This window comes from Juglans microcarpa x Juglans regia, chromosome 3S (assembly GCF_004785595.1).
Source record: "Juglans microcarpa x Juglans regia isolate MS1-56 chromosome 3S, Jm3101_v1.0, whole genome shotgun sequence".
Lineage (NCBI taxonomy): Eukaryota > Viridiplantae > Streptophyta > Magnoliopsida > Fagales > Juglandaceae > Juglans > Juglans microcarpa x Juglans regia.
This window is the reverse complement of record NC_054599.1, coordinates 21,985,891-22,008,937: the sequence shown is the minus strand read 5'-3', so window position 1 is coordinate 22,008,937 and position 23,047 is coordinate 21,985,891. Positions and strand designations below refer to the sequence as shown.

The window sequence follows — 23,047 nt, the reverse complement described above, 5'->3', positions numbered from 1 at the left end:
TGATACAGAAGCTACAAATTCCTTGAAATTAATCTATTCAAATTCAAATTCAAAACAATATCAGTTCTAATTCTGAGACTGATAAAGAGGGACACCCATTCAAAAAATCAAAACGACAGGAACATTTTGGAGGGAAAGCAAACTAGCCCTTACAAATTACTTAACAAGATATTGCCTCAATAGTAACAAAACTGTTACATCCCAACCAACCAGCTCTTAGTCTAAGCTTCAGGCTTCTTCTGGACAAGCTTCTCTATCAGATCAGCTGCTTCTTGGACTGTGGTTATATTCTCAGAGCTTTCCTCCTCGACGCTGATTCCAAATTCTTCCTCCAAACCCATTACTATTTCCACCTGCATTGCCAGTATAATTTCATCATCGTAATCATGTTGATTAAAATAATCTTATCGGGTGAAGATGAAGCAAAAACTAAGCACCCAGTTGTGGTATTACCGTATCAAGAGAATCAGCTCCGAGTGCAGCGAACTTGGACTCTGGGGTGAGCTCAGTCTCATCAGACAATGCCAATTGTTTCTTTACTATCTCACAAACTTTCTGCACTGTCTCGGGCTTGGCCTGCCACACGCATTAATTAAAAGAACGTTAGATTTACGAGTCTTCGTCTTCATTTATCAACATTCAAGGAACCAAAGTAAGAAGGGAAGTGAAATACCGCACAGCAAACATTGAAGCGCGAGGTCCTTAAAGTAGGGAAGACATTCTTTGCCCAACCTGCTCTAACCATCTTCAGAGTTGTTGAAGTCCCACCAGTCACCTGGACAAGCTGCTTTTTAGGACTTCAGAGTTAAATAACTTGTATCTCAATTATTTTTAAGTCATTGAAACCCCAAATTTGAAGTGTTAACGTGAAAGCTTCCCACATCAGCTATCATAAAAATGTATCGGTACTTTTACTTATCTTAAACCATAATGGGTCCGTAGAACTCATCTGAATAATATTTCAAAAATTCAGACTTAGGGTTGGTTTGTTTACACAAACCTTCTCCACTCATATTATCTAATTATTACAATTTTTCCAAATTTCTAAACAAAATACAATAAACAATTCAATTTTTTCAAATTCCAAAACAAAAATTATATTATGACAATATTTTATTTAACTTTTAACTTTAATTTCATCTCATCTCTGCTGTGTAACCAAATGAGGCCTAAGCTCTGGAGGCATGAGGTAAAGTCATAAATCCTGAGAATGTGTCAAACGGGAACTAAAAGATTGTTAAGTACATAAACATAATTTAAAAATTTAAAGCTACACAAGACCACAGAAGAGTGAGATAAGCATTGTAGACAAACAATAAGATGGTCGAAACTAAGGCACCAGACACTAATAACGTGGTACACAATCTATGTCCGGCCTCCTAATTTAAACAAATGGGTCTGTCAGAGAGTCACAAGTCTATGGTCCTCTCAATTCAACAATTGCCTGAACTCAGAAACGATTGGTGAGAAATTAACTAAATTTATTCATACTGACTAATTTTCCAAACAATAAATCAATGCCCAGTCAGAGAGAGAGATATCTTCATGTAACCCGGATTTAGCTTCTTCATTTTTCACCCTATTAACAGAAGAAGTTTTGGGCATTCTAAGGGAACAAAACAAAAGTCAATAATATCACTACAAAGTCTGAATCAATTCAACACCTATAAGCGAATCAGATCTGGGTTTTACACATAACTAATTTAATGAAAATGAACTTATAAGAAAAGAAGCCCTTATTCACCTTATTATTCTTGAAGCATGGCTTAAGAGAAGCTCCAAAGGTAGCAGAAGTAGCGGAGATAGTGGCCATTAGAGCTCTCAAGCTGAAGAAACGTGAGGTTACCGGGAACGATGGGGGCAGATAAAACAGCGAGAGAGAGAGAGAGAGAGAGGGAGAAGGCTGGGCAACTCGTGTACAGGTTGGCAAGTGGGCGTAAACGTGTAAAGGTTAGACGTTTAAGCTTTGGATTGGGTTTTGCGGGATTTTGTTGGCACTGTTACGACAGGGATTTTGTTGGCATTGTTAGGACACAAGGGCCCTACCGTTGAGATCGCTCCGGTGCGAGTCCCAGTGGCTCCACTTGGCTGTATCATTTTGAATAAAACTACTTCGCCTTCCTAATATATCGCTCCATTTCATCGTTTGATAGAACTTTTTTTTAATTTAATAATTAAAAAAATGATTTTAAGTGTATTAAATTTTTTTTATTTTTTAAAATATTTAAATATATTAAAAAAAAAAAAACTAAAACATACAGTCGATTAATTTGAACGGATTACTCTAGACGCGACTCTATCATTTTTACCATGTGATAAAAATAAAAGAAAAAATTCAAAAGAAAAATAAAATAAATCTTTAACAGAGAAATGAAAGGGTTAAAAACTTCACCCACCAAACCCACGACCGCATGGTTAAGAGTAGTTTAGATTGTGAAAGTAGTTTATTTTATTTTATTTTATCTTAATTTATTATTATTATTTTTTTAAATTTTTATATAAAATATAATAAGTAATTTAATTTTTTAAAATATTAAAATATTAATAATATTAAAAAATAATATTCTAATAATATTTTATTCAACTTTTAACTTTTATATAAAATTATCTCAAATTATCAAATAGGCCAACTTGCTGTTACTCCTTGAAATATGAATTTTCAATCATAGATCACCATATCGATTGCTCGCACAGTATTGATGCATGCATGCCAATTCATTTTAAAACCATTATATTAATGACATCCAAAGATAGCAGCAAAATCAAATTCACATATGTTTATGTGAAATCACAATTTATTTCAATGACTTCTTCTCAATAAGTAAGCTTAATACATAAAATATTAATTAAATGGGATAGTCGGAGTTCGAATTTACGATTTCTATTATAATATTATATAAAAATATCATTTATTTTAAAAATTTAAACCGATGGAAAGGAATAAATTTAAATATTTGTATTTAGGTTAACAGTTAAACCACTAACTCTAGCTACCTCTCGAATCACTTCACTATATGTGGTTCGTAGTAAACCATCAAGTATTATTCATTTTATGTTTGTGGTTGCAACCAAAATAAAATAAAATAAGGAACCATGCTTATTTATGGTGGGTAAGTTTGCGTTTACTGCACAATCTTTTGTGTGATGTGGAACTTATAAGAGTATCTTTATTGGCTTAGCCAAATAAGAAAGTCAGTTAAAATTTAGATAATTTATACTAAAAAGACTCTATATTTGATTAGCCATCTCTAAAATAATTTAGATTTCTATTATAGTGATTGGACAAATATAGACAACCATAATTAGTTCACAAAATATTAAAATATTAATTTTTAACTACGCATGCGGGAATGGCAACAAAACACGAGAATATTTCTCGCCCGAAACTCTTTCTCCACTTTGGTTAGTGAATAAGAAATTTAGATAGAAATTTAGATAAGTTTAATCTCAATTTTTTGTTATTAACATTAAATGACATTTGAATATATGATTTTTTAATATTAATTTAATTAGAATATAATTATTATTAATCTTAAATTAGTAGAATTATAAAATGTGATACAAATAAATTAAATAAAAAATTATTAATTTAATAATATTTTATTATTATATAGAGAGTGAATGGCTAATCCAACGTGGAGATTGAATTTAAATAGAATAGACAAAAGTAAAAAAATGTGATATTGACTAAATTTTGAAGATGGACTTGGCCAATCCAATGAAGATGCTCTAAGTAATATATTTTGGTTCGTATTTGTATCTGTTCATGTATGATGTAGGCCTTGTTTGCATTCAAAACTCACATTAACTCATTTCAATCTCATCATTACAACTTTTTTAAATTTTCACACAAAATATAATAAATAATTCAACTTTTATTTTATTATTCGCAAACCATCTCAACTCATCTCTGAATTCAAATCACTCTTAGAGTTCTAGAACTATTTGAATAGTGAGATGAAATGAGATAAGATAAAATGAAATGATTTTAGATAAAAGTTAAAAGTTGAATAAAATATTATTTTTTAATAGTATTATTATTTTGTAATTTGAAAATGTTGAATTATTTATTATATTTTATGTAAAAATTTAAAAAAATTATAATAATAATATAAGATAAGATGAGATAAATTGAAAATATTTCTCAATCCAAACTGCTAATGTTGAAGATTAATAGTATAGACTTTCCAGCAACTACTTTACTACTTTGATTCTATTTATTTTATGCAATATTTTTATTTATAATATTTTATGTCAGTCTATTTTTTTTAAAAACTTTATTTTAAGGCCTTACTTTTTGTAATCCTTGAGCAGTGGCCGTGACTGCCTCCCCTGGAGCTGGAGTTGGCCATGGGACATGACCACAAGATTAAGAATGTATTTAGATATTAAAATGAGTTGAATTGAGTTGAGTTGAGTTGAGATAATAAAATATTATTAAAATATTATTTTTTAATATTATTATTATTTTAAAATTTAAAAAAATTGAATTGTTTATTATATTTTTTGTTAGAATTTAAAAAAATTATAATGATGAATTGAGATGAATTGAGAGTGTTCAAAATTCAAACAAAGCCTAAAGGAGACATTGAAGCACGTACAATATCTTGTCACAAGACTCAAGCATGCCTTTCCACTGTAACACTCTATCAAAATTCAAAAGAATGACATACCTTTAGTGGACAGGAGGACACCATTAGAGAAAAGTTTCATGAAAAATGATATTATGTTGCATGATTTTGTTATCTTATTTTAAAGTTTTGTTTGTTTGTTAAAATTATCTCAATTTATTATTATAAATTTTTTAAATTTTAATATGAAATATAATAAATAATTTAATATTTTTAAATTTTAAAATAATAATATTAAAAAATTATATTCTAATAATATTTTATCATCTCAACTTAACTCAATTTAATATTTAAATGCAGTCTAAGTATTTCTGTATTTAATTTTTTTTAAAATAATTTATTTAATAGTTATGAAATTGACAATTAATGTATTGGTGTCTTTTTTTAAAAAAATATTTAAAGAGTAATTTTACTCATCCGTGTCCTTTCTCCCACACCGCATACCGATGGATGATGTGGCTTTTTTAATTTTTTCCTTCTAAAAGTAAAACGCACGTTTTATCTGAAGGGTGTGAATGAAAAGTTGGGTTTGGATGAGAATCCGCAAAAATGGTGGGAACCCGACTGGGAGAGGAGGTTTTGAATGTGAACAGAAGATGAGGTTTTGATGGGTTTCTCGTACTCTGTACCTTCAGGACAGCATAGAAACAAAAATATTCATAGAAGTTTCTCATAGCGTGCTTGGCTCAAATTGAAAGACGGTTAAAATTTAGATAATTTATATAAAAAAGATTATATATTAGATTGGATATCTTTAAAATAATTTAGATTTTTATTATAATGGTCGATTAAAATTAGAGAACTACAATTGATTCACCAAATATTAAAATACTAATTTCTTACTCTATAATTAGATCTTAAAATGTTTTATAGGTGTTTATGTAGGTGTAGATTTTTTATTGACATTGAAATGAGTATGTTGCTAGATATTTAGTTAGTGAATAAGAAATTTAGATAAGTTTAATCTCAATTTTTGGTTATTAACATTAAATAACTTTTGAAAATATGATTTTTTTTAATATTAATTTAATTAGAATATAATTATAATTAATTTTAAATTGGTAGAATTATAAAATGTGATACAAATAAATTAAATAAAAAATTATTAATTTAATAATATTTTATTATTATATAGGAAGTGCATGACTAATGAAATGTGGGGATTAAATTTAAATAAAACAGATAAATATAAAAAAGTGTGATATTGACTACATTTTAAAAATGTATTTGACCATACCAATAAAAATGCACTTATAGAATTCCTATTTCTCAGCTGGTAAGAGCATTGGCATTGAATTAGCTAAATACATTTTCATCTTTAAATTTAACAAATATCATTCATATTTACTCCACGTTGAATTAGCTAAATTGTTTTCATCTAAAACTATAAGTTACAGTAAATCTATTCTTCTTTTCAAATATGAAAATATCTATAATAAGTCTAAAAGTACTTTTTGAGATTATTATATTATAGATATGAAGTTTTTATTCATATGAGATTTTATCATCTATATACGTATGAGATTATTATATTATAGATTGTTAGATTGTGAAAATAAAAATGAATATGATTATTGGAGGTTATTGAAGATTATAAAAATAAAATATAAATTAATTAAAAAAATATAAATAATAAAAAATAATAATATTTTATTATTATAGAGAGTATAATGACTAATCTAATATATATTTTAAGTTTTGAATGATTAGTTAAAAGTAAAAAAATTATATATTAATTATAATTTGAAGAATAGGATGATCAATCCAATACTAATGCTCTATGGCAGATATATAGGATGCTGCAGCAGTGGACTCGTATTGATTGCCCAAAAACCGGGTGCCCTTCAAGTTTACCTGAGTTGAATATATGATGATACGACTCCTTCCAGCACCTAACACCGAGTACCAACGACTCCTGGACTCACTCTCTCCCACCTACTACTGATCAGAAACATCAAGATATCATGCCCAAAGAAATTGGCAATCGACTCACATATAGAAACACGCAAAAGGGCATTAGCACGCATAATAGAGAAACCACAAATCTACATTTCGGCAATATTTCACTCAAAACGTCTTAAAAAATGGAATTTCCGGCCAAAATTTATATGTATATATATTCATTTGTTTTAAAACAGTTTTTAATAAACTTTTTTTTTTTTCAGAAAATCCCATGGCAATAAACATAAAATTTATGGATCGGATAATTGAAAAGCATATGGAATCAAAAAGTCGCAAGCAGCAGGAAATCGGAGCGGCAGAATTCCTGTAACGTGTGCCATCGCGGGTCCGTAGGATACCAGAGAGAGAGAGCTTTGTGAGAGCCCGTGCATATGGAAGAAGCTGCTGAAACAACCCGAGAGAGAGAGAGAGAGAGCCCCGAGAGGGTTTTGGAAAGATCTTGAAGATTGGGCTTATACCCCTAGCTCCAGCCTTCTTCACGTTTTCATAACTAACCTCTTTTCAGAAGTAGCCAGACGGTGGTAGACGCTGCGAGTGAAGGCGGCCGAATGCGGGGGAGGGGAAAAAATTAAAATGATTGATGATTTGGGATATTTAAAACGTGCGTGAGGGTATGTTTGGTAAGTGAGAGTATTTTATTTTATTTTATTATTATTTTATATTTTTTTTTCTATTATTTATTATTTTTTATCTAATTTTTATTACTATTTAATATTTTTTTATTATTTTTTTATTATTTTTTTACTATTATTCACAAATATTTTTAACATTTTTCAAATATTCTCACTATCCAAATCAAGCCTTAGTTTTAAGAGGAAAAAAAAAATTAGAGAAAATAACCACATCACCCATTGGTGTGTGGTGTAGGAGAAAGGACGGTAGGTGAATAAAATTAATTATATTTAAGGATAATACTAGAGCTATTGTTGTGCTCCCGTTAGGCTATTTTATGTATTTTTAAAAAACACTTCATTAATTATGAAATAAAAAAATAAAATAAAAATCTCAATGGGAGTGTTTTTTAAGAGAAAATCTTATAAACGGTCTGACTGTCCACACCAAAAAAAAAGCCTTTCAATAGAAACATGCCACGTATGCTTTCCATGGCAGCTACCTTGTGACTGCATCCCAGCAGAATCTCAATCTCACACTTTGGATCTCGGTCCCCTTTGTTCCCCCTCTCTCATTTGTTCCCCCTCGCATAAGTCGCAGCCCCTTGCCCACCTCTCAACAAAACTCAGAACAGAATCGTAGTAGCCCCTCACCCCTATCAATAACCCCACTCTCTGAAAAGCTCTCTCTCTCTCTCTCACATATTTTTCGCTGCTATCAAGCATTTGTTGCTGGTCCAATTGTGTGTCAAGCTTTGCATGCCGCTGTTTTCTCCTTGGTTTAAACTCCTGTTATTTATAATAGAGGTTAGAAGCTTTGCTCCTCTGAGTCACGTCTCTATCATTTCACATTGTACTAGACTTATCTTGTTGGCAATGATGAAGCCAAACAAGCTAACCCTTCCATGGGCATTTTTATCGTTGGACAAGCAAAGAAGTTAGGCTTCCAATCTGGGAATCGAAATTATGAAGGCTGATTTTTAATGCAACAAATATTGGTCAGTTGTGAGAACAATCACTCGATTTAGTCCCTATTTTTTTCTCATCAAAATAGAGCATTTAGTTTTCCCCACCGTGAGCCATGGGTTTACCACCAAGCTACTGCCACATCTTCTCCATGCCATCGCCACTACACAGAGAGCACCTTTGGACACTTCACGCCACAACCACTCCATCCTCCTCCTCTCGGTAAGCCCATGCCCGAACTACACTCACACATTGCTCTCTCACGTTATTTCTTGAAAAACTGATGATGGTATCATGTGGTGGTGTGCAATGGGAACTACGGTGTGCGAAGGTTTTCTGATCGGGGCACAAATCAATTTCTGAAGGGGCGAGGAGAATATGTGTTTTATGTCTATTGTAATGAGTCTATTATAATTTCTATGAAATTGTTGATGTGGCATAATGTTATTGGAGGGCTGTTAATGCTTCAATGTCGGATGGACCGCTGCAAAGTGTTTTTCGTTTTTCAATGATATTGTATTTTTTTTATTTTTCAAAAATATTTAAAAGTGTTAAAAAAATCTATGTAAAAAAGAACAAAAAAAACCATATAAAATAGCCTAATGGAAGCTTTCAACGGTGGCTCTAGTATTATCCTATATTTAAATATGTTTAAAAAGCTTGCCAAAGAAAAAGAAAACAAATCAAATTGCACTAAAGACACGCCAGTAGTGGGCGGCCTAGTAACAAGGTCCTAGGTACGTGCACAAGCTATAAAGGGAACTTTTTGAGTAAAAAAGGGGGCAAGTTTTGGCAGAAAATATTATAGTATAAGAAAATTAGTAAAAGTTATTTTTACTATTTAAAAAATGAAAAATGGTCTGCAAATTCAGGGCTGAAAAGTTTGAGGGGGTTGGAGCTTTGGCTCCTCCCCCTCACTTCCTTAATTTTCAAGTCTGTGTGTTGTTTTTGTTTTAAGTTTTTCAGGTCTAATAAAAGAGAAACACTTTCCGGTGATCCCAGTCTAAATTCCTGAGGAACACTTCCGGTTCTTGTCATTTGCTACACAAAACTCCTGACCCAACCCACAAATCCACGCACGGTGAGGGACGGTGAATGAGCCGCTTGTGCAGGGGATAAGTCGATGATGAGCCGTTAATCCATAAAAGCTCGGTGAGCCGTCTGTGCAGGGGAGCAGGAAGCACGCACGCCGGTAATGGGTGTGCCGCGTGGTGGTGGACGACATCGCTTCAGTGTGCCAGTGCTGGCGAGAAGCAATAGTCGATGCTCGTGCGGCTGGTGCTTGTGTGAAGGTGGAGGGGAAACTCGAAGCCCATGTGAAGGTGGCCGATGAAGAGAAGAGGTGGCCCATGTGGAGGTGCTCGTGCGAAGAAGGTGGGCGGTGAACGCATAAGAGATGAGGAAGAAGCACGGACGAAGGAGGAAGAAGCAGGAGAAAAAGGGGGAAAAACAAGACCAAAAAAAAAAAGGTGGGGGGAGGTGGTATAGAAGGAGATGAAACCCTAAGGGGCCTTCCTACTTACAAATAGAATGGACTTTCTTTGCTTAGACTGGGTTCATGTGGTTCTTTTTGTTTGTAGATGTGCTTTTACTTCTATGTATTTGTAGATCTATTGTTTTATTTTAGATAAAAAAAATAAAAAGAAATAGGCTATTGGACTTTATGTCTATAGTAGGAGAACCCCTCCTCTTTTGGAAGTGGGTGGTGATTTTCCTTCTCCTCCTTTTAGGATGATAGGGATGGTTTTCTCATTCTCCTCCATAGGAGGATGAATGTTGGATACCATTTCCTCATTTGGAGGTGGGGGCTGGTGGTTTATCTCTTTTTTATACAGAGAATGATACTCTCAGTTGAGAGTTTCTAGAAGTTAAGACAATGTCCGTCATAAAGAAATTTGTGTGCAGGGAAACTTACAACATATGTGTAGTTTGACTTGTATCTTGAGTCACTGCTGTAACTTACTTCCTTCTTTCATGGAATGAAATGATGTCTATTTCCTATAAAAAAAAGATGAAAAGTTTGGGGACAATTACACCACCAACTATATTACAACTTAATTACTACTACATATTACAACATTAATATTTTTTACTTTAATTCAAAATTTTTGTACGTGTAACAGTTGAAAATAAATAAAATAATAATTTTTTTTATACTAAGTTGTAAACAACTTGTAGTATAGTTGTTCTTATATAATTTTCCAAAGTTTAGGATACTTACTTCTGAAAAAATTCATGACTAGTCATACCAAATTGTGCTTATTTTTGAAAACGTATATATGGTATATTTTTCTTCATAAATCCAGCATTAGATCATCAATCTAACTTTCATGAATGCATAAGTATTACAAGGATTTTGGTCTTTTCCAGCGCTTCAACTTTGCCGCTAAATGGTTCCCATATATAATATGATAGCATATATTCATTTCATATATGGTTTCCACATACTAGTATATGAAATTATTGAATCTTATCTACTAATTATTGTACAAATTATAAAATATACCTATGAAGTATATTCAATATATAGGCATAATTAATTAGTTTACATATTATATATTTAATTATAAAAGTGCTATGTTTATATTATTAGTTAATACATATATATATATGTATGTATATATACATAGATGTATGTTTATATTTATAAATGAGAAATGATATTTACAGTCGTGTAGTGCGCAAGTATCGTGCAATCCTTTTGAAAAAAGTGAGTAAATACAGGATCCACATGAAAAAATTAATTTTTTAATAGTGGATCTACTCTTTTTCAAAACGTTTATGAGGCGCTTGCTCAATTCACGATTGTATGTATCATCACTCTTATCGATATATGAATGAGGTTCAATCGAGTCTACTCGAGCATAAACGAGTGGGTCTTAACGAGTCTTAATCAAGTCGAGTCAAGTTTTGTCTGGTATGTGTCAATTACTAATCGAGAGGGGATATGCTTTCACAGGTGAGTTTTTTTTTTTTTTTTTTTTTTTTTTTTTTTTTTTTTTTCGAGTTAGATTCGAATTTAACCAAGAGAGTACCAAGTAGACTATCGAATATATTGGTCCATTTACAAACCTAATCATGAAAGATTTTAGTCAAGTTTAACAATTCAAGATTTTAGTCCTTTATTATTCATTCATAAACCTCGCATAGTTTCCTAATCCTTTTACGGCTACACGTTCATGCACTTACTGTCAACCATCACACACTTCGAAAATACAATACAAGACTAAAATGTAAATCTCGACAACAAGATTAATTAAAAACCTAATAATAGTATCACCCAAACCACTATCTTACTCCAATAAATAGTAAGTAACAGTCTCCACATAAAATAAAATAATAAAAAAAAAATCTCCACATAAAAATAATAAATAGATTCTCCACATAACGTACTAAAATAATTTATTCACATAAAATAATAACTTCAAATAATAACAGAATAAAACTTTTCTAAAGTTTGGAGTCTCTAAAAATATCTCGATTCTAGAATCTTTAAAAATGAAATACCAAAACAATCTTGGCCTATGGGTTATGGGCCCACATCTCCAACGTGTCACTCTAGATACACTTGTCTAGCATCCATGTCTAGTCCATTAACAAGTACCTCAATTATACATTTAGCGACTTTAACCAACTCTAAATATTTCGTCGCATTCCTACTGTGCTCATTGGATCATTAAACTTATCATGTGTATATCTAATGCATACACATACTTAAATTAATCATCTTCTCCTTATAAAACTTAAGTCTCCACACCTCAAAAATATATTGACTTCACAATTTTCTTCTATAACTCTATTGCTATGTAACTCCACAATACATGAAATTTTCCTATAATCTTTTGTTCCCATTCATGCTATGGGAGAGAAATCATATTACCTAAAGAACATAATATACCATCCATCAACAATCATGAAATACCAAAACACCATATGCAAATTTACGCCATAACTCCAAAACCTACTAACTAAATTCCCTAATTTCCTTAAATAGGACTCGATTAAATATAATTCAATCTCCATCCATTCTCATGAATCAAATATACTATCAATCTTAGAAGTAAAAGTTTCCTAACTTCACATTCCTTTAATCAATTACATTGTCGTAATCATATATATTGACACAAAACCCACAGTACACGTAATATCTATAAAAGTCTAAATATCTATGCTACATAAAATTATCTGGTGCATGTGTCATATTCTAAGTTAACCAATAATTAGTATTTCAAAAACTTAAAACAATAATAATAACAATAATTATGAGAATTGTAACAACAACATATAATGCTATCTAATGAGAGCTAATAAGTGACTTATCTAAATCTAAAATATTCGAATAACTCTTGAGCGGGCCAGGAGCATCCTAGGTGACCTTATCCTAGAATTAATGAAATACTATTTTTCTTTTCAAAAGTTTGCAGAATCTCTAAACCTGTCTCTGATACCAAATTGTAACACCTTATTTCCGTAGGCTATGAGTCTCATGTGTTTTTCATAAAATAAAATTGGCAAAAGATCTCATAATTTAATAAATCAAACTAAATAGATAATTAAGGTCTGGAATTAAAAATTATCTGCTCCATCTAAGTTTGGCCCGCCTGCTCGCATTGATCATCATCCTCACCTGGGTGATTTAAAAATATTAAATAAACTAAAATGAGTCAAAGATTCAGTAATAAATCTATCACAACGTAAACATAATAACCGTAAGGTTTTCATAAAAAAACTTCATGCTGAGAGTTTAAAATCACGATAATCATACTGATGCTTATGTTATGCATGATGTGTCTTGATTTATTTGAATTAACTGACTGATATGATTTAACTGACGGAGCTAACTTAATTGACTGATTTGACTGGCCAACACACTTAACCTTGTGTGCAAGGTTGTGTACCGGCCCCATGTCCCGCTGCAGCAATGAGAGTCACTGATAGTATTCTGGCATACTATGGTGGACTACGCTTGAGTCTGTTGCTTGCACATCTACCTTGAAACTGTATTGGTATCATGCATCTGAATGACTATCTGATTAAACTGATTGATGTTATCTTGCACTTGAACTTAAGATATCTTACGTGTCTTATGCCACGTGAGATGCATGACATAATACGTACATAATTATAATTTCTGAATCTGAATATAATGCGGAATGACATTCGTATGCTCTGTTGGATGACATGTTTGCGTAATTTTGAGTCATGACATGTGAGATACATAAATATTGGTTTTCAAGAATTGACTTCAATAATAATTTGTCTAAGCTAACATGTGATGATCATAATTTGTGATCAAATTACTTATCTCGCTGCGCTTCTTCCTGAATGTCACTTCGTAGCTCGTCATCTATACACAGTATTAAATGTCATTAAATCTATCTAGGAATAACATGTACTAATATCCTACTTAATTAAATTCATAATTTAGAAAATAGCCACATAAATCTTTTGTTTAACACCATAATCAATAAATCCTGATATTTTAAATTACTTAAATACTAATAACATATTATAATTTAGTAGAATACTTGGGTTATTTTAAATTATAATAAAATAAGTCGTGAAAACCTCAATTCTTAAAACAACTATTCTTTCCTATAATTAACATAATTATTAGAATTTTACAAGAAATCTAATAAATACTAATATTATTTAAATATTCTTAACATACTTCTTTATTTTAAACTTAAAACTTTAATAGCATAAATATATCCAAATCTATAATAATAACATATAAAGATTCATTTCTAACAATAAATTTTAAGTGTTTAAAATAAAAGATTAAACACTTACTATTTACTACTGAAATTAAATTGTAAAATTAATAATAACTAATATAGTTTAAATTCCTTAATTATTTTCTATAAGGAAAAAAATAAGATTTCTGTAAAAATAGGATTTTTGGGCTAAACAAAATAAATTAAACCCAACTTAATAAAATTTTCATAATAATTAACTCAAGCCCAATAAAAGAGTCATCATGCCCATCGTAAACACACTAATTCAAAAAATACATTATGCTATGCTTACATACCCAGGGGTAGAAACGTAAAAGCATTTTAAAAAAGTCCTTCAATATGCTTTATGTAAGGAGCTACATGAAAATGGATTAAAGGATAATTTTGTAAGAAAAATTCTATTTACAATCCCCATTTGGGGACTGTATGTGCAAGCATTTCATTAAATAGAAAAAGTACAATTTTGATAAGGATATTATTGTAATTTTGAAAAAACTTAAAGACAAAATTAACTAGGCTTGGTGTCGTCCCCATTTGGGGACTGTACATAGCATTGCTCATTTTGTAATAATATGTAATTTTAGACATTTTTTTGAAAATCTGAAAACCTAAAAGCATCATTAACTTTGAGATCAGCCAACTTCCACTCATGAATAAAAGGATCTGTGGCAGAGCTTACACAAGGAGACAGAGGGCTTTGCGGAAGAAAGAAGGGACAAGGAGGGAGGCCGGACGGAAGTCAATGGCGGCAGCTTCTGTGCATGGTGGCGGAGCTCCTAGCGTAAAAGATGATTCTGATGCAGTTAGAGGGAGAGAGAAACAGAGAAGATAAATTGGAAGAGAGATTGGCTTGGGCTTACTGGAAAGAGAGGGATGTCGTGCACGGTGGATCTAGGTGACTAAACTGCTGTGGGATTGATGGGAGGTAATGACCGGAGATTTCTGTGGCAACTCGAGAACTCCAACGTCCTGTGGTGGTCTACGGTGGTGTTCAAGCCTTTCGATTTGAGCAAGTTCCGACGTACCATGTGCAGGTAGGGATGGAGAGGCCGACGAAGGAGATGGGCGACGCCTTCTGGCAAGTATTGGTTGTGGGGTCTCAACAGTTGGTGTTTGGTGGCGGTACGTGTGGTGTAACATGGCATTGCATGGTGTACGTAATGTTTGTGAGAGGGGCTTCACGATGTAGAGCTATTGGCTAATTCTTTCGTGCAATGGCAGTGGTAGTGAACTGTGGTGGCTGCATGGTGCTCGGCGTCTCACTAAGTGGTGTCAGTGCGGCTTTTCGTGGCATGGGCACGCTCTGTTCCGTGAGTGTAAAATAGAGTCATGCTCTTTTGCTTGTTCTATGCAATGGTGGTTTTCATTTTGGCCTAACAAGGTCGACGACGCTACTGGTAGGTGTAATGTAGATTGACTTCAACGTGGGGGCTTGTTGATTCGAGGTGGTTTGTTGCGAAAAAATGTAAAGAGAGCTTCAATGCGTTGAATGCTGTCGGTTACAAACTGATAACGTGCATATCCATGAAGAGGAAGAACGTGATGCGAGTTTATTTCACCACGTTCATTCTATTAATGGATAATCAAATAATAATAACACTAATAATCAAATAACAATAGTAATAATAATAATAATAATAATAATAATAATAATAATAATAATAATAATAATAATAATAATAATAATAATAATAATAATAATAATAACCTCAATTAAAATTACACATGTTACTAATTGAATTTGATAAAATTCATAATAGTAATATATGTTAAAATAAGATATTTTTGATAATATTTTAAAATTTAAATAAGTAAATAATATATTGTCTAATTTAGGCTCAAAATGACACAAACCTAAATAAATAATAGCCCATCAACATTCCATAACATTAGCCCATTAAACTTAATTTAGGTCCAATAAAATTATTTATATTCCAACCTTAGAAATATTGGGCCGGGTTGTTACACTAATTATATAAGTAATTAATATATAATTAGTTGATATTTATCTATAATAACAATATATTATATGCTTACATAAATGATTAACAATACACATAATATAATAACATATATCTATTTCATATATAGTTCCCACTTACTAGTATATGAAATTATTAAATCTTATCGACTAATTATGTATAAATTATAAAATATAACTACGAAACATATTCAATATATAGGCATAAGTAATTAGGTTACATATTATATATTTAATAAAAAATGTTACTTAGCCCCCTTAATGTTACTGCTCAAAGTTACTGCTAGAATATTTTATTTTTTATTTTACTTAGTGATTAAGGAATTTATTATTAGTAAAATTGTATATATATTTTTAATTTTTTCTTAATGGTTAAGAATGTTAAAAAAATATTTACACAAAAATGATAAAAAAAATAAACTACACATTTGTGCTAGTGGTACGCCCAACGATAAGTGCTGGGCGACCCGCTAGCACCACCCATATTTAATTATAAAAATGTTGTGCTTATATTATTAGTTAATACATATATATGTATATTTACATAAGTGTATGTATATATTTATTAATATATGAATGAGTTTTAATCGAGTCAAGCTAACGAGTCGACTCGGATATAAACTAGCCTTAGTCGAGTCGAGTCGAGTTTAGTTGAGTATGTGTTATTTACTAATCGAGCGGATATTTACCTTCAAGGGCGAGTTTTTTTTTTCACGAGTCGAGTTTGATTTGAATTTAACCGAGCGAGTACCAAACGTGCTATCGATTCGAACATATTGATTTATTTACGACCATACTTTTAATTATAGAAGAACAATGATAGGGTTACTACTCTACTATTACCCATCTACTATTCTTTTTGTATTTGATTTTTTTTAATTTTTAATTTTACTTAATGATTAAGAAAGTGAATATTAGTAAAGTTATATATATATTTTTAAACTTTTCTTAGTGATTAAGAATGTTCAAAAAATACTTAAATGAAAATAATAAAAACTAATTTGAAATACACTTGGATAATAGATGAATAATAATAGACTAGTAACTCTATCACTACCCATTATAGAAAGAGCATTGCTATTCATAAGCCCATACACCCCACACCACAATTTTTTTTATTTTTTTAAAATTTTTTAAATTTTTTTTGGTTTTATTATTCTTAAAATAATTAAATTATTTTACTTATAATCTATATACTACACATTTAATAAGAGAATAAAATTAAAAAAATTATAAAAAAGATGATATGTGGTGTATGAGGCTTAGGAATATAATTTTTCTTATAGAAATAATAAAATTTACACGGTATTAAGTGCCGGCCTACATAGGCTTAATTTCAAGGCCATTAAATTGCCTGGCCCATAATCTAGTCAGGTCTGCCCAGCCCTATTTCTCTGGTCCGGCCATTTTTTTATTCGTACCTACTAAATATCAAAAGCTGAAAATAAATAAAAAAAAAGTTCACGAACTTCGATGCAGATCCAACGGTGGAGAGTGCAAGACAACATTCAAAGCCGATCTCCCCCGTGTGTACCACTTAGCCTTATCCTGCGCACGCTTGCGCACACAGTGACTCGTGCTCTCTGTGACTTCCTACGCACCCACTGTAATGGCAGCTGAGCTACAACCACCAGAAGCCCTAATGACCGCAGGCCCAACAGCCGCAAGCGCAAGCGCAACCACGACAACAGCGTTAGAAGCGACGACTGCCGTACTGTCGACCGACAACCTCGGACAGGCTTTGGCCCCGAAACGGCAACGCCGGCCCAGCGTCCGATTAGGCGAAATCGGAGACCAGCCAGCCACTCTCTCGTATGAGTCTCACGTCCGACGAAACAAGCAACATCCCTGGAGGCTCCCCAAGGAGCATTCCTCTAAGTCCGTGAAGGCTCGGCTCCTTACAAACCTTGTCAACGGCGGCGATTACCACGATATCCAGGAGCCTCCAGAAGATAGGAACCAAAATGGCGACGGGAATCTCGAATTCGCGAACCGGAAGAAGGCGAAGCGGGGCGCGACGAAGCGGGCCCGATCTAATTGGGTCACGAGAATAGAAGACGGAGCCGTGGCCGAGGGCGACAGCAGAGAAGACGGCAACCAAAACGAAGGATTTAGAGATTTCGATCCGGACTCGGACAGTCAGCAGAAGGACCACAGCCCAGTCCACTCGGTCGACAAGGTGGAGCTCGATTTGTGGCACGGATTTAGAAGGCAAGGCCGGGCTAGGGCTTCGGAGAGTCGCGAAAACGACGCCGTTGAGTTGGACAACTTCCCCGAGTCTGATTCGAGGGACCGGAAGTGTGTGACGAGCGAGGGAGTGAGGTCGTGGCTGTTCGAATTGGGGTTGAGTCGGTACGCGCCGGTGTTTGAGATACATGAGGTAGACGACGATGTTTTGCCGATGTTGACGCTGGAGGATCTCAAGGATATGGGAATCAATGCCATTGGCTCCAGGCGCAAAATGTATTCCGCAATTCAAAAGCTTCGCAAGGGTTTTTCGTGAGTATTTTCTCTTTTAGTTCTTTAAAAAAGAAAAGAAAAAAAGAACGTAGCTGTAATCTTTATCTTATAAACCCTCGGTCATGGTTGAAATATTGGATAAAATGCATGACTGAGATGGTTTGAGCCTCGTTCTGATGCTGCTGCTGCTGATGTTAATAATAGCCAGAAGATGATGATATTTATAATCTCGTTTCCTTCTTTTGGTTAGCAGTTTTGAAATGGAGCAGTTTTGTATGTTGATCTTTCCCTTGGTAATGGTACTTGAGATGCTATGTATGACTAATGAATTGTTGTAGGAAATCCAGGAAAGAGGGTTTTCTTTCATGAGCTATCTTTCTTGATATGTTTACTAATGAATGAAAAGAAACCATATCTAATTTTTAGAATGTTTGAAACTTTTAGAATCTGTTTTTTGTTCGAGAACAATTTAAAGATTATTCGTTATTGTATAAAAACCGGCTGGTCACTGTACTTATGGTATCTCCTTTATACTTCCTAAGTAAAATATCATACTATGTTGGTGTAATGTCTTAAATACCTGTTAGGCGAGGTTGGTTATTACTTATTATCTCATCTGACCTCTCCAAGTCAAAGATTAAGTTTTTGGGCTTTTATATGCTTCAATTACTGATCCTTTTGAGATATTGACTTCTCATTGCATTGGTATGTGGTTCTAATCATTGGTCACATCCGCTTCTTGCCTGCCCATCTCAAATGGTGCTGGCTCTACACTGGTTTTAGAGGAGCAAGGAATTCATACAAGCTGAGAGTGATAGTTTCCTTAATCACCTTTGCTCAATTATCTTGCATAGAATCTGCTGAACTTATCCTGATGTCTTGGATAAGCAGGTTGACCATCTTGTAACTGATAACTCAGTATTTTACAATAAGAGTCGGTTGATGTTGAATGGCTCCTCTTATGTTGTATCTTAAGTACTGACCAAAACCTTAATTAGTAATGTTCTAATTATGGCTCAGTTAACCAACGAATAAGGTTTTTGTTTTGGTTCAGGACTGCGCTTTTGAGAACTTGACTATTGTGCTTCTAGGATAAATTCTTCTGTGCTTCCAAAAAGAGTAGATATTGATTTTCAAATCAAGTTTTCACCCTGCCCCAATGCAAGGGCTATTCACTGATCCAAGAAAAGCTTCTTGTCACATAGATTGAGGTCACGTTCACTTTGTCTGCATTGGAAAGGTATAATAACTTGTCAACCTTTTAGAATGGTAGGGCCCCTCTCATGTTATGGTGCTGAGTTTAGCTGACCGGGACTTTGCATTTAGGTTGATTACGGTTTAGATTCTTTGATTTTATTATCATCTTTTGTTCTAACTTTAGCTGCTGATGCCAAGCAAAAGATGTAGGTAGAGGTGTATCATCTGATTAATTTTTCAATCATTGCATGAGCTTATGTTCAATCTTAAGACTGTGGGTAGTCTCATGTAAGCATCTCTCTTTCTTCCATGCTTGATTGGTAATTCATTGTATAGGCCTTCTTTTGCATAAAACTGTTACACAGAATTTAGTTTGGTCTCTACCTAACATAAATCAGGTTTGTGGGGCTCATCTTGATGGGAACAAAAGCATAAAATAATTTTTGAATCATTGATCATAAAATACGTTTCTGGGTAAGATAGTAATGTTGTATGTGCATGTAAACGTTGTTTTACAACGCTCAAGCCTGCCTATATTGCTGCAAATCCTGCCTGGTCTTTCCGAGTTTCGTTGGCAGCTCACAGGTCCTACTTTCAGTTTTACACAGCAGCCTCGTCCTAGAGGTTTTATTTTACAGGTTCTGATGACATGAATATAATGGTCGAGACTGCGATTAGCGACCGGATACGCTTCATTTTAGTTATCAGCTGTCTTTTGTTAAGAAGAACTTGATCGATTCTTCTTTCTTTAATAAAGCTTTATTTTCTTTATACTAATAATAATAAAAAAAGATCTTGATCGATTCTTGGTTTATCTGCCTTCTCCCCCCGTTTTTCATCTCTGTGCAAGCGCTGCCTATGCAACTATGCTGGTCGTATGAGCCTCGTGAAATAACCAGGTTGTAGTTTGAAAATCAGATGAAGCAGAAATGGACTCTGAACTCTTGCCTATGCTCTCAAAGAGTTTCGGAATTTGGATGACAGAGGTGAGGGTGGCGGTGACAGATTATTTATTTATTTATTTATTTATTGTAACCGGGTGTTTAGGAAATTGTTTCGACTAGTTCCAAGGCGCACAATTTATATTCTCTCAGTCCGATAGATCTGAAGAGTGTCATTGTGGAGTTTCAAACTCAGGAGGCGACATGATTATTGAGTAACTTTTGACTTTGCCATACTGGTTAAAGTTGTTGTGGGATCATTTTGAAGGCCTTTTCTTCCCGAGGAAGGTGAGATTCTATTTATCAAATTTCCCTAAAACTTCACATCTAGGCCAGCGTTTCAAAAAAATTAATATTCGTTATAATGACGAATTTTTAATTTTTTTGTCTATATTCATTCTCTCAATATTTCACATTTTTTTTATGTGGTATTAAATAGTTGGCTCACAAGTAAAATATAACAAATAATTTTCAATTGTTTAATTCTATATATTATGGAATGATGTTAGAATGATAGGAAAATGAACGATGAAGAACATTATTTGCAGGAAGAGTAGCTCAGTAACTCGATAAAGAAACCATCTTGGTGCTTGACAGGAAAATCTTCAATGGATCACTTCATGATTTACTTATGCTGAAACAATCTTGCCTCACCCAAGGTGGAGGAACACCTTCCTTACAGCAGCACGAACAAACAAATCCACGAAAACCATAAACAATACAATGCATAAACCAATAAAAACAAAAAAAACCAAACAAACAAAGAAATTAAGGTCTAAGGTATGGCAAACCTATTTTATCCAGCCGAATGATGCCCTTTAAAATGTTGGGCAGTGGCGCTGCATCCACATAATTGCATGTCAAACCTTCCTCACCTCTACGTGCCAAAAATTCCGTAGCTTGATTACATTCTCGGAGTTGATGCCTAATTTTGAAGTTGACACCCCGGAGTTCCTTAACCGTTTCCTCCCAAAACTTCTAGAGATACCAAACCGAGCAGCTCCCAACAATCACCCAATCCACCACTATCTTGGAGTCACACTCAATTTCTAGATTTAAAAAATCCAAAGCCTTACACAAAGCAACACCCTCCTTGAGGGCCCATAACTCTGCCTCATTGTTAGTTCCATGGCCAAAACTAGCAGAAAACACTCCCTTGACATTACCATGGCTATCCCGAATCACCCCTCCTCCTCCACATATCCCCGGATTGCCTATGCAGCTACTATCGACATTGAGTTTTACACACCCATGCGTTGGCTTACTCCATGTAACAAGTCGAGGTCGATGTCGTCTAACAGGCAACAAAGGAATGTCTAAAGATTGAATAATTCACTTATCCAAAGATGAAAGCGAGCCTATTTTCATATACTCCTCCAACAACTTTCTCATCCAAAATCTCAACGACCTCCAAACACCCTTAATGGACTCCAAAAAACCTTTCATTCGCGCCTTATAACGATGCTACCACAATCTCTAGGTTATCAGACTAGGTAGCAGACTAATAAGCATGCCCCTCTGTGAGGCATTATTCACGAATGAGAACCACTAGGATAGACAACCCCACCAAGTCCCAACTGTCGTGCAAGGAATTCCCATCTCAGCAGCTGCTCTCTCCTAAACTTGTCTCGCTACCTCCCTTGAGCAAAGAATATGATCAAGTGACTCCACTTTTCTAAAAGGCAACAATGACACCGTGATGCCAAAAGAACACCACAAGATTGCACTCGTGTGTCTACTAACAAACATTGAAACCAAGCCTTTCACATACACAAGGATATTTTCTTCGACAATACCCTATTCCAGATCCAGTCCATACTTGAAATTTTATCCAACTTTACATGGACAACATCCCACGCACTTGCTGAAGAAAAATCTCCATCAAAGGAAGGCTTCCATACAATGATATCCTCCCTCTCTTTCCCTGCTGTTAAGGAGTTCAAAATATCCCCCATAATTTCGGCCCCAACCAAATTCTCCAAAAATTCATAGTCCCATAGATTATTGACCCAACACTCCCTTACTTGAAGCAAATGATTAGGCACATCTGGCACTCTCAAACAAAGTGGACCATTTGCTATCCACCGATCAAACCAGAATGATACCCTGCCCTCTCTAACTTTCCAACAAATATTCTCACACACAACAGGTAAAACCGACATCATATGCCTTCTAAACCTTGAGCAAGACACTAAATTCTTGGCAAGCAACAAATGTCGTTTAAAGTACTTGGCTTTAAAAACCTGGTCCACAAATTACCCATAGCCACAAGACACCAAGCGAATTTCATGTGCAAAGAGCGTTGGACATCTACAAATTCTCGTAAACCAACCCAGAGTCCCCTCCATCGTCGACTTGCACAACTTGGACCAAGAACACCATTTCTTTTTAGACTCCCCATTGACCCCCCCCCCCCCCCCCAAAAAAAAAAAAGGAGAATATGTAATTCAACTTCTTCAAAGTCACTTTCAGCACATTAAGAATTGCTAAAAGATGAGTAGACATGCAAGTTAGCACATGTTTCAATAGTATTAACTGACCTCCCTGGGACAATAACTTG

General features: G+C 33.7%; 2 protein-coding genes across 3 annotated transcripts; one reads left to right on the top strand and one right to left on the bottom strand.

Moving 5' to 3' along the window:
* On the bottom strand, window positions 1–1,964 carry LOC121257407 (acyl carrier protein 1, chloroplastic-like). Of its 2 annotated transcripts, none has more exons than XM_041158396.1 (4): window positions 1,745–1,964; window positions 674–784; window positions 454–576; window positions 1–353 (listed from the first exon to the last, which is right to left on the bottom strand). In XM_041158396.1, exons 1-4 carry the CDS (start codon window positions 1,811–1,813, stop codon window positions 222–224), a joined length of 435 nt encoding a protein of 144 aa, XP_041014330.1. In that variant the 5' UTR covers window positions 1,814–1,964; the 3' UTR covers window positions 1–221. The 2 variants fall into 2 exon arrangements, with proteins under 2 accessions (XP_041014330.1, XP_041014332.1); XM_041158398.1 differs by having other exon boundaries at window positions 674–775; window positions 1,745–1,963.
* Window positions 1,965–17,365: 15,401 nt separating this feature from the next.
* On the top strand, window positions 17,366–18,576 carry LOC121257406 (protein bicaudal C homolog 1-A-like). The gene has a single exon (XM_041158395.1). It carries the CDS (start codon window positions 17,499–17,501, stop codon window positions 18,390–18,392), a length of 894 nt encoding a protein of 297 aa, XP_041014329.1. The 5' UTR covers window positions 17,366–17,498; the 3' UTR covers window positions 18,393–18,576.
* Window positions 18,577–23,047: the final 4,471 nt, after the last annotated feature.

Bases quoted from the DNA above. Each gene is read 5' to 3' on its own strand.
- LOC121257407 (XM_041158396.1), bottom strand. From the start codon at position 1,813: ATGGCCACTATCTCCGCTACTTCTGCTACCTTTGGAGCTTCTCTTAAG. The intron at 785-1,744 runs GTGAATAAGGGC...CCTAAAAAGCAG, and splicing joins CATGCTTCAAGAATAATAAG to CTTGTCCAGGTGACTGGTGG. The intron at 354-453 runs GTAATACCACAA...CTGGCAATGCAG, and splicing joins GAGCTGATTCTCTTGATACG to GTGGAAATAGTAATGGGTTT.
- LOC121257406 (XM_041158395.1), top strand. From the start codon at position 17,499: ATGGCAGCTGAGCTACAACCACCAGAAGCCCTAATGACCGCAGGCCCA.